This window comes from Onychostoma macrolepis, chromosome 19, assembly GCF_012432095.1.
Source record: "Onychostoma macrolepis isolate SWU-2019 chromosome 19, ASM1243209v1, whole genome shotgun sequence".
In the NCBI taxonomy this organism is placed as follows: domain Eukaryota; kingdom Metazoa; phylum Chordata; class Actinopteri; order Cypriniformes; family Cyprinidae; genus Onychostoma; species Onychostoma macrolepis.
The window spans coordinates 11857423-11869465 of record NC_081173.1 but is presented as its reverse complement, the minus strand read 5'-3'; the positions used below and the strand labels follow the sequence as shown (position 1 = coordinate 11869465).

General features: G+C 38.5%; 1 protein-coding gene across 2 annotated transcripts in view; it reads right to left on the bottom strand.

Moving 5' to 3' along the window:
- Positions 1 to 12043, bottom strand: part of triqk (triple QxxK/R motif containing) — a 28701-nt gene that overhangs the window by 3757 nt on the left and 12901 nt on the right. For both annotated transcript variants that reach the window (XM_058752750.1, XM_058752752.1), the window contains exon 3: positions 5697 to 5782. In XM_058752750.1, the coding sequence (XP_058608733.1) occupies positions 5697 to 5782 (86 nt within the window). The remainder of the gene's footprint in view (positions 1 to 5696; positions 5783 to 12043) is intronic.

Here is a 12043-nt window from a genome sequence, read left to right as displayed (position 1 = left end):
TGAGGATGAGGATGAGGATGAATTAATCAATGAAGAGAAAGAAAGAAATAAAAGAAAAAAGGATATGTAAACATGAGCACAACTGCACTTGTATATTTGCTAGGCAATTTGATCAAATATACAATATGTGATTGTAAACAAGACCTTAATTCGCTAATAAGCTAAAGGAATGTGATTAATGCCAATAATTTTGCCTTTGCTGCTCTTGTTTAATCACTAATCCATGGCATCACGCATCCTCCTGTAGACGTCTTAAAGTATGTTCTTCAAAAACAGAAAAACATAGAAAGAAAGATGGACAGAAAGACAGAGAAAGTGAAATAATATCACACACATCCATCTATTCCCCCTCCTGTGTTCATTCACACATAAACACATGCACACACAAACACACACACATCAAACACAGAGCAGCATGCAAATCCACCCCGAGCAGGCAGAGATAAGCCACCCAGCAAACAGGAGGCTAATAATAATTCAAGCAGATAAATTGTAAGGGGCTATTAAAAGCCTCCATGACGGCCATGACTATCTGTGTACAAGCTGTGGCGGCAGTCATCAGTGTGTATGTCCTCATTAGCACTCGCTGCCCGCTGCATTTATCTTGTTCCAGCCAGACTCCAAACAGCTTAAGCCTCTCTTAATTGGAAAACTTTTAAATTTCATGCACTTTAGTTTCATACATTACCAGAGGCTCACGCTGATTCACGTTCTTTATTTAACCGCTTTGTGTCAGAGCCTAAGTGTCATCGCATCCAAAAGGAATTGTTTTGCATTTGTCTCTGGTGAATTGTGGCAAATGCTTCTAAGTTTTTAAATACAGACTGAGTAGCAACAAAGGGACAAAGTAGTTCAAATGTGTCCTGTTTACAAGAGTGTCAATGACTAATAAGACTGTCCAAGCCGATGAAAAGAAAAAAAAGACAAAAGAAAAAATGCAATGACTTTAAAAATGTAAAGTGGTTCAAGCAAGTAAAAATGATTAAAATATTTGCATACACATTTTATCCTAGGTTTTCAAAAATACTCCTCAAAGTTTATCTATTTCCAAATATTTACATTATTATTGAATTATGAAGATCAAAAAGTTATGACCTTGACACCTCCTTGTGATATATCATTTAGTTTTGTATTTTTCTATTTTTCTCATGTGACAACAAAATGGTTTCCTGCATTTCAGTTACATCACACTGCGCACACACACACGTATATATGAATTTTTTGCTTTGACTTTTATATATTTTTATTTAATTTTAATTGTGTTATGTATTTTATAGTTTTTTAGTCTTTTAACATTTCTATTTGATTTTAATTTATTTTTTATTTAGTTTTCATTTAATTTCAGAAATTGTAGTATTTTAACTTAAGCTGAGGAAATTTTTCCATTTACACTTTTCATTTAGCATTTACTGTATATTTTATTATATGTCAACATCATTTCAACTACTAAAATTATATTTAATGATTTTCATTTTTGTTAACAATTACAACCGTGCTGCATTTGTGCTTTATTTTTGTTTAATTACAGTTGGACACAAAAAGGAGCATCAAGGACCCAAAAATCCTTTCTTGAAAAATAAAAAGTAAAGTAAAAAGCCATGAATACAGATGTGATCTCATATTCTTTGATGAAAAAAAAAGACATACAGTAAGTCCAGAGGAGGCTGTGTGAAAATGAAATTGTCAGATGAGGGTATGTGAGTGAAGAGAGGGGACCTTGTTGTCTTGAGGAAGCTAATAATTCAACGGCCTACGCTTCAGTCTCCCACATTCTGATGGAAAACGCTGGAATATTCCCAACAGCATCATGTGGCTCTCAGCAGCAGCTGTGGCATGCCGGGAGTGAGTTCCCATTCATCTGGCGACAGGCCACTGTCTCTTACACACACACGCATCTCCTCGTGTCCTTGTATGAATTCTCACGGTCTTCTGGTTTCACACAATTCTGTGGTATTTTCTCATATAGCCCTGTGTTCATAACTTTGGCCCTCACGGGCCAGGTGCGGTACGGCATCAGCGTCCAACAGAAACAGCTGAAGTGGGATTTTCCCCCTGCGTTAAGTGGTTGTGTAGTTATCTCGGCCCGACCCAGGTGTGCTGTAATACCTCACCCTCTGCCGACCGCTGGCTGCCGAGCTGCGACGTCTTTGTGAGAGAGGAAGGGTGTGTGTTTGAGGCATAAAAATGAAAGTTTCACTCATATGAGTGTTGACAGACTGTATAAATGCAGAGGTGTGAATGGGACTCATAAACACAGTTTGCATACAGCGAGAGATGCAGGTCTGAGACACACATATAATCTAAAATACTCTTTTATAAGAGAGCACAGGGTCTTGTCTTCTAGTGATACAGAAAACAATGACTACAACAATTACATTTAGTTTAGGGATGTACAGTATTAGTGCCATATCAATTATCTGCTAATATCTGCTTTATTTTACAGTCAATACTGTACATTTATTCATGCATGGTCATTTACACTATTTCCACCAAGAAAAATAATAATTAATAACACTGTAAAATGCAAATCTCATAATAAATGTTTATTTTATATAGTACATTACACTATTTATTAGTAGGATTTAAAATGATAAGTTTTTAGTTTTTACTCTTAGTTTTTTTTTTTTTTTAATCGATATTCATATTGTTTATTTATTTTGATGAAATAAAATAGAAGTGTAATATCTGCAATTTATTGCTTATCAATCAAAAATAGTTATTTACCACAATTTTAATATCTATGAATCCCTAATTTAATATAAGCCTTATTTAGAATTCCAGTTGAACATGAATGACAGAATTTGAATTCTCAGAATTGTTCCACTTTCTAATAATTGATTGTTCCACATTGATTGATTTTTCAACTGAACGTGGACAACTCAATTTGAATTCTAGATTATTCTAAGTCTTATTTCAATAAAATAATACTTATTTATAATTTAATTATACATAACTTAATTAAATTCAGAGGCCTGGTGCTGGTATCTTGACAATATTGAATAAATGTATTTTAAATCAATTTTAATTTATTAAGACAAAATCTCTATTTAATTTCTATATTATTTTGTCTAAATAAATATAAAAACCTATAAAACAACGGAACATTTTTTTAATATCTGTAATTCGACACTTGTCAGTCACAACACAATATCTGAGTATGGATTCGTCTGAAAGAAGAAAGTCATATACACCTAGAATGCCTTGAGGGTGAGTAAAACAGGCTAATTTTAATTTTTGGGTGAACTAACCCTTTAATAAATAAATAAATAAAAATTTTATTTCAGAGGCTTGGTGTTGGTGTCTTGCGCCAGAAGGTATCAACATGTTAAAAAAATGTGGTTGTACTATGGCACTTTTGGGTATTTTAGAACCTTAGATAAAAATCACTGGGACTTACTTATGCATGCAATGGAATGTACTAAAGAGTGAAACAGTTAAAGTTGGCCGGCGGGCTCTCAATATTCAGCTTCAGGGCTAGCAAGTTGGCACTGATTTTTTCAGGCCAGGCGCCCCACACAGCTGAGGCCGCCAGAACCCCTACTCCGTGCCAGGTGATGCCATCCGCTCAGCCAGGCACCAGGGAGCCAAGCAGTGCCCACAGCAGGTGGTCGAGCGCCCGCTGCCTCCCCAAGCCGGCAGGCAACATCCCAGCAAACCAACTGGCCTACGAGTGGAGAACAGCAGATTGAGCAGACTGCCAACATGGACCCCAGGACGGCCCGAACCTCAGCCTCAACCTGCTCTCCAGAGCCTCACACAGAACTCACATACGGGAGCGACGCTAAAGAACGATGGAAGACGAAAAAGAAGAACGTGTGTGCGTTTGGGCGGGTTGTGTGAGGGATGGTCATAGATGGAGAACCACCTGCCAAGCATGCACAGCCAGAGAAAATGGCCTGTGGAAAAACAAGTGGTAAAAGTGTGAGTCAACTCCTCAGAAAACCAAAGCCAAGGAGACATACCTCAGAGAAGCGCACACCAGAACAAAACTCAAGCTTGGAGCTCAGGGGTCCATTAGTCACATTACGAACCAGAACAAACAAATCGGCGTCCTCGTTCCTCAGAAGCGTGCCAAGTCAATGACCAAATCTGTACGCAATAAACTACATTTCTGACAGAATGAGGGGATGCTGCTTTCAGCAGTAAACAAATATTTTAACCACTGAGCTCATAGGCTTCACGCATACCTGTGGAAAGACATTTAGTTGCTCCCAAATGTCCCAAACGAACATTTGGAGCCAATAAGGACGAGAAGGTTTTCTTAAAACATGCATATAGAATTCATGTAAATAATGTTCTACGTTTTAAGCTCTCAGTAATTGGATGAAAGACTAATGAGACTTAGAAGAATTGTAATGAGGGCTTGGCTTTCTAACAAGAACAATTGAGTTGCTAAAACCAGTTAATCTTCAGCCTTCACATTTGATTTCTTCATACCAAACTAAACCCAATACAAGCAAACACAACGTTTTAAGTTGTATTCAGCTATGTGCAGCCATGCTCAGCCATGCTCAGTGTTTCTACATTGTTCAGTCCACTGTGAAAATATTGCAGCTTATGAATTATGAATTTAGTTTCAGATCATTGTTGTCAGTGAGAGGTCTTAGCATGGATACTAGCGGGTTTGGCTACAGTTCCCAATGTGGAGCTCTGGATTCTGAGAGAACTAATAAAACATATTGCACCACAAATTCTCATGCCAAAAACCAACCAAAAATAACATCCTTGCCAAAATTAACAGGGACGAAGAGAGTATCTTCACAGATCATTTGAAAGCAGTTGTTTTGATTAATTCTGTTAACACACACATTAATACATTAATGTGTGCATAAAAACTAATAATTAAATAAGAATAAAAAATACTTATTATTATAATTATTATTATTATTAATTAAAACAAAATATAGGGATAGTTCACACTAAAAATGTAATTAAATTCTGTCATGATTTACTCACCCTCACATAATCCCAAACCTGTATGATATTTATTCTGAGAAGCATAAGAGTATATATTTTGAAGAATGTTGATAACCAAATATTTTTGGTGACCATTGACCAAAAAAAATTCAAATTTTTCAAAATATCTTCTTTTATGTTCTTTTAGGATTTTGAGTGAACTACACAAAGCTAAGATCTCTTTGAAACCAGTCTTTATAAACAGGACAAGTTTCTCTTTCAGTGCAAGTCTATGGGATTTTCGGTAACCTTTTTTATGAAAATTGTAAATCTGATGGCGAAGAAAAGTAACAGTCAGGTATTATTTGAGATGTCATGTCCACAACGCAAACGTCCAAGACAAAATTATGCACCAAAGATTAATACAGTATGAGCAACATTGCCAGTTATACTTGACTAAGCCAGTGCCATTAATACATGGAAATCACACAAAGATGGTGAATAAAAAGCTTTTTCCTCAATCTCTCGATTATTATTCTGGAGTGACAGCTGAGAGAAAAAGAAAAATCGAGAGAAAGCAAAGGAGATGGCGAGGGAGAAAGAGAGCTACTCCTCTGAGAGTCAAACAGCTCTTCTCTGCCTCATCAATATGGAGACTGCTTGAGTTGCTCTCAGGTTGGAGAGGTGTGATGAATAATGTGTGTGTGTGTGTGTGTGTGTGTGTGGTTTGGCAGATGGGGGAGAGAGGGATCAGTTGGGATAGAGGGGGAGGTAATGAGAATGAAAGACAGCCATCTCACCCTGATTCCCGGAGCACTCCTCTTCGCCTCCGCCTTCAGCCGAGTGGCTCGCAGCGCCGGCTTGGTTTTCTTGTAATCCTGTTTTCCTGAGAGAGAAAATGAGGCGCTCGGGTCATTCCTGCCATGTGACATTTGGAGTTACATTTGCATTTTGAGTTCGGCTGAAAGCTTTTTTCATTTAACAGCTGAATAATGTTTTAATAAAACAAATATAATGCATTTGCAATTGTCTTCATCAGCGTTCTATTACGAATCATTAAACTAATGCATTTTGCTGAAACATTCTCAGTTTGCCTTAATGTATTTGCCTGTATTAACCCTTATTAACATGACTTAATATGAGCCTGTTAACCTTCTGTACTATCTTATATAAGATAAATTAGTATTTAATTTATGCATGACTGAATTAGTCTGAGCTCATCTTAAATATACAAAGATGGACTATCACAAACTCATTTATTCCACGTTAATTATTGACTTTTTATTGGATCAGACTGGCAAAAGTTAAATGTTTTTTTTTTTTTTACACAAAATTGGATTAAAAAATGTTCTTGGTTTCCTTATTGCATGCAGTGTGTCACATTTCATGTTTATTGTGGTATTGCTATTTTTTGTCCTTTATTTATTTTTTTCAAAAATAAAATAAAATGCTATTCATATAACAACTTACACATTTTATATGATGAGCATGTTTTTAATTTCAGAAATAAAAAAAATAATTTTGGTATTTTGGGGGCATAACGTCAAAAATGTCTGTCCTGCTGTCGTAATGAAGAAAAAAAAAGTCACATTAAAATAATGACATTAAAACCTGATATTAAAAAGAAATCCTTATTAAGTATTTTGGCATAATTGTTTATTATTTATTAGAAAAAAAGAAAGAAAAACCATAAAAGACTATAAGAAAACTGCTTCACTACTTACTTATATATATATATATATATATATATATATTTTTTAAATTAAGGTCATATAGTGCGGCCAACATGGAGTAACATAATTATATTTATGAAAAAAAAAAAGATACAGGTGTATTTTAAGGTGTCCTTGTTACAGTGTAATCATACCTTTAAATACGGAGTAATATTACCGGTAATTAACTACATGTAATTACTGTATGGTTAGGGTTAAGATTAGGGTTCGGCTTAGGGTTACTTGCAAGTAATTATGCATAATTTCTTGTTATTATAATAGTAAGTACATGTAACCTGTGTAACAACACCACCAAAATAAAATAACACTAAAATAAAGTGTTACCAATAACAAAACATTAGAATACATTTTAAAATATTCTTTGGAATAATAATAAAGATGTGTACACACAGTACAGATAACATTTTTTATTATTAAACTTTTACTTTTTGTTATTTATTATTACTTTGCACTTTGTTACATGGCATTATTTTTAAGGTATATTTAAACTTCTGAAAAATAGAATAAGTTTTTTTTTTTTTTAACCAGCATAAATATAGCAAGTGTCATTTACCCACTGCATATGGGAATGCATACTATTTCACACCCTATTAAAAAAAATAAATAAATAAATAAAAAAATAGTAGGCACTACAGAGCATATACTGCACAGTATGCAGTAAGCAGTGCTAGTGCACTGTTAACACAGAGAGGAAATCGTGAGCGCACTAGTTCACCTCAGTGGCAGTTATCAGGCAAGCACTGCAACGAACCCGCTGGGCAAAGCCACCGCCTGGAGCGTATGTGTGCAAGGTGTGCGAGGAGCGTGATGTCTCTAATTAGAAACAAACAGACGAAGGAAGAGAAGTGAAAAAGTGGGAAGGCAACAGCTTGGTGGGCAAAGGAGGGGGCTGTCCTCAGTGGCTGCAGCAGACCCAGGTCAGACTCAAGGTCTCCGTGAGATCTGTTGACACACAGGGGCCGTTTCAAGTGCAACTCCTGCCTCATTAAGACTTATTTACATGGAGTGGGGGAAAGAGAGAGTGTCCTTATCCATCTTCAGCAGCAGACTGCCGGGCTGGATACTCTCAGATGCCTAAGCTAGACACTGACCCCTCCCCGGGGACATTCGCAGGTCTCTTCTGCCTTATGGTGCACCTTCTGTGTGCGACGCAAGCCTGCAAGAGGCCATTATCAGAGGTAAACATCCTGTTATTTTGTTCGAGTGCTGAATGATGGCTTGGTTCAGTACAGACTGGGCTGTTAAATAATGAACAGTGTGTTTGTTTGCAGAGACTTGTGAAATAGTTCTCAGTTCGGTCTCTGTGGGAAGAGACTGCATGGCATTAATGCAAAATAATAACCTGAACTGACCATTTGTACCTTGAAAACATTACTGACCAGTCTTAGCAACTGTTGCTGTTGGCCTAAACATCAGGCAAGCTTTCCTCAGTAATTGTTACATTTTGCAGATGCTTTTATCCAAAGTATCTTACAAAGGAGGACAACAGAAGCAATCAAACCAACAAAAGTAATAATAATAATGTATTTTTTAAACAAAAATAATGTAATTTTCAACATAGGCTCATTGGAAATACATGCCTCTGCCTACAGTTCTGCGAAACTCAAAAAACGTACCTATACATAGCAATCGCTGCAGTTTCCAGTTGAAATGAACACTGGAGGCAGTAAAACTTTGACAACTTTTATTCCTTCTCACACAAAGTATGATTTGCAGGTCCACAGTTTCGATTAATAAATGGTAATATTTGGTAAATTGCAGGGGCATTTACAATAGGGACACCATGTAACCATGATGGTACACACAATATTTTTTTTCTTTTACAAACATTTAAATTATTCGGAATATGCTCTGCGTCAGCCTTAATTTCTAAAAGAACAAGATTGTTTTATTACAGCAATCTAATGTACATGTTTTTATTATTGCATTTGTTAAGTCAAAATAAGCTTTTATTATTGACTGAATTTATGCTTTATTTACTTTAATTTCACCAAATATCTGTAGAACTGATCTCAACAAAAAGGTATATATTTTATATATATAAAAATGTATAAATTGAATATTATATATATATATATATATATATATATATATATATATGTATATATATGTATATGTATACATATATATATACACACACTGAACAAAATTATAAACGCAACACTTGTTTTTTTCATGAGCTGAACTCAAAGATCTAAGACTTTTTCTATGTACACAAAAGGCCTATTTCTCTCAAATATTGTTCACAAATCTGTCTAAATCTGTGTTAGTGAGCATTTCTCCTTTGCCGAGATAATCCATCCACCTCACAGGTGTGGCATATCAAGATGCTGATTAGACAGCATGATTATTGCACAGGTGTGCCTTAGGCTGGCCACAATAAAAGGCCACTCTAAAATGTGGGGAGTCCAGTGGCCATGGCGGATCAGGGGACTCGGGAGGCCATGGCGGTACAGACTTTGAGGCCGTGACCCCGGCCCCCGGCCCCCGTCCCCTCTGACTAAAGCCATCCTAAACTTCCATCCAGGCACTGGGGGGCGCCTAAAGCCATCCAGGCACTGGGGTGCGCTCGGGAAGTGCGGGTACGGGAGGGACTGGCCCTGGAGAAGCGGGCACTGGAGGGTGCTGTCGAGGAGCGGGCACTGGGCTAGGGAGAGCAATGGCCGGAGGGCTTGCCATACTCTCTGCCGGCGGGCTTGCGTGGGCTGCGAACGGCGGCGAGTGAGGGAGAGTCGCGGATGGCGGCGTGAATTTCACCGCTGACGGCGGGCTAGGGAGAGCCGTGGATGGCGGCGTTTCATTCCCCTCGAACGGCAGGCTTTCGTGGGCCACGGACGGCAGCTGGTGAGGGGGGGCCGCGGACGGCGGGCTAGTTCCGGCTCGGTCCCGGAGACCACACCCGTGGTGTCTGGGAGCTCCATGGGATGGTGGAGATTGGCTCCGAGCCGGAAAAGGTGGATGATGCCCGCGTCGTCCAGCGGCATTCCCCTGGCGAGCTGACGGAACTCGGCCCCATACTCGTAGAAGGGGAGATCCAGGCGGGCAAGGGCGAAGATCTGAGCGGCGACTTCCATCGCCGCAGGAAAAAAACATAACAAACAAAGCACAAAACACTGACAAAACTTAGAAAACAAAACGGGGGGAAACGATGGAGGATACGGTTCTGGTTGGGTCTTCGGTCACGAATCGTTGATCTGATCGTTGAACGAGAGAGAGACGTGGAGGAATGCTGAACAGACTTTAATACTGGAATCACAGGAACACAGGAAACACACGACATCCAACAAGTAGACAAGACAAACACAAAGTGAATGGACTGGGGCTTTTAAGGACAAGGAAATCAAGGGAAAACAAGACACACTTGGAGCAAATTAACTAATAACCTAAACGAGGACAGGAACAGGAACAAACCAAATATGGGCACGAGACGAGGGGAAACAAGACACAGGAAGACAGGACTGACAGTCAGCAAGTACAGAGCAGAGCATGTGAGCGGAGCGGGTTTTTATCCAAAGGCCTGGAGCGATAGCTCTGTCTTGCTACGGTTCCGCTCCGATACCGCTCACACCACAAGTTTAGGGCATGCACAAATCCACCCAGAATTCACCTGTGCCTTCAACAATTAACAAAACTGTCAGCCTACACTTCAAAAATCGTTCGTTGTGAAAGAGAGATGGAGTTCGTGAAACATTTCCAAAAGCAAACCGACAGGTCATACAGGTGCACAATTCTAGGATATAGGCTGCATGGCGGACGCGTCGCGGAGCGGGTTTGCTGCGTGTTGATTTTCCTTTCCATGCCTATGTTAACAGATTCGAGCAGCCACACTGCCTGCGGAATGCGCGCGTATCAGGTGCGGTCCAACCACACTGCAAACCGCGGCCCCACGACAGAATAGAAGTGAAGTTGATTTTTTCCGCAGCAGTCACGCAACAAACCCGCTTCACATCCGCCACGCAGGCAGTGAGTCCCAGGCGTAAGGCTTCGGTTGAAAACGGCAGGTGTTAGTCATGCAGAGGAATTTTTAATTTGAGCGAGCGTTGAGCGATATCACCGGAGCGGGATGAAATAGTAGGTGAGCGGGGAGCAGAATTGAGCGGAGCAGTCTGGTGTGACTCAGGTGAGCGGGGGAGCGAACACCCACGTAAGCGGGGAGCGGAAATTCTGACCGCTCAGCTCCGCTCACATGCTCTGGTATAGAGCAAAAATATACATCATCCAAAAATGTTCGATATGTTCCTGAACGATACTTTTTTGATACCAATTTTATGAAATCAGTGTTAACAAGATTACATTATCTCAAAAAACTTTGGTTTTATTTTTTCAGCTTGTTGACATTTACACAGACTCAAAGCCTCATCTCCTGAGCCACTGCACAAAGGAACAAAATATATCCAATGCAATAAATCAGTGCAAATAGTTTTAATAAAAGTTCAAATAGTTTTCAGTTTACACATCTGTTAGGCTACAATTACACTAGTGTGTGTTCGTTTTAAAACGCATAGCTCAGACAGAATCATCATTTCTATTCATTTATTCTAGGTTGTTAAAGACTTCAAGAAATTGAAAATCTTTATCCACTTTCATAAGTGGGCATTTTATTTTCTTTCACCATATGTTTTATTGTTATTAAATTCTGTGTTGTAGTATGTCTAATTAATTGAATGCATAGAAACAACTTAATTTATTCAAATTTATTCTTAAAGCTGCAGTCCGTAAGTTTTGCCTCTTTGTCGCCATCTCTGTTTGAAAACCTGGAATTACAGCTCTGTGTGGAATTATCTTCCGTGCGCGGGGTTGTGATCCGGTGTTCTGGCACGGCTCCAGCGCGGATGAATCTAATGTTTTGAGGTGAATGTGTGGCAGTCAGTCACCGCACCAGTGTGGATGTTTACTGTACTTCGCAATCACAGATTCTAGCCTATGTCTTGGAATAAATGACCCAAATAAGAATTTTCACCATATATTGCCATCTGAACAAGTAAGTAACAAGTCTGCCACGTTTTTTCTGCCCAACTGAGGAAAAAAGAATTACAATAAATCGTGCTACCAATGGTAATTAAATCTAACGATCGGTTAGCTCATATCACATCTAACCGTGCAAATTATTGTGCAAATTATTATTATTGTTATACTTTATTCTCAAATCATTAATGTTAACAACATCAGCATTGCGTGACAATGAGTATAGTGTGTATTAGCTTGTAGATTTCAATTTCTGTACAGTCTAATATAATTGCCATACCATTCGAATTCATGTTAAGAAATTCTTTTAACCCAAAACGCAAACTATGCTCCCTTCGAACTGGTTGTCTTTAAAATACAAATCTGCAATCAGAAGCACATTTAAAACGGGAATATAATTTAATTTCATTCACATGTGTTTCATAAACACATGATCCTGGATTACAATC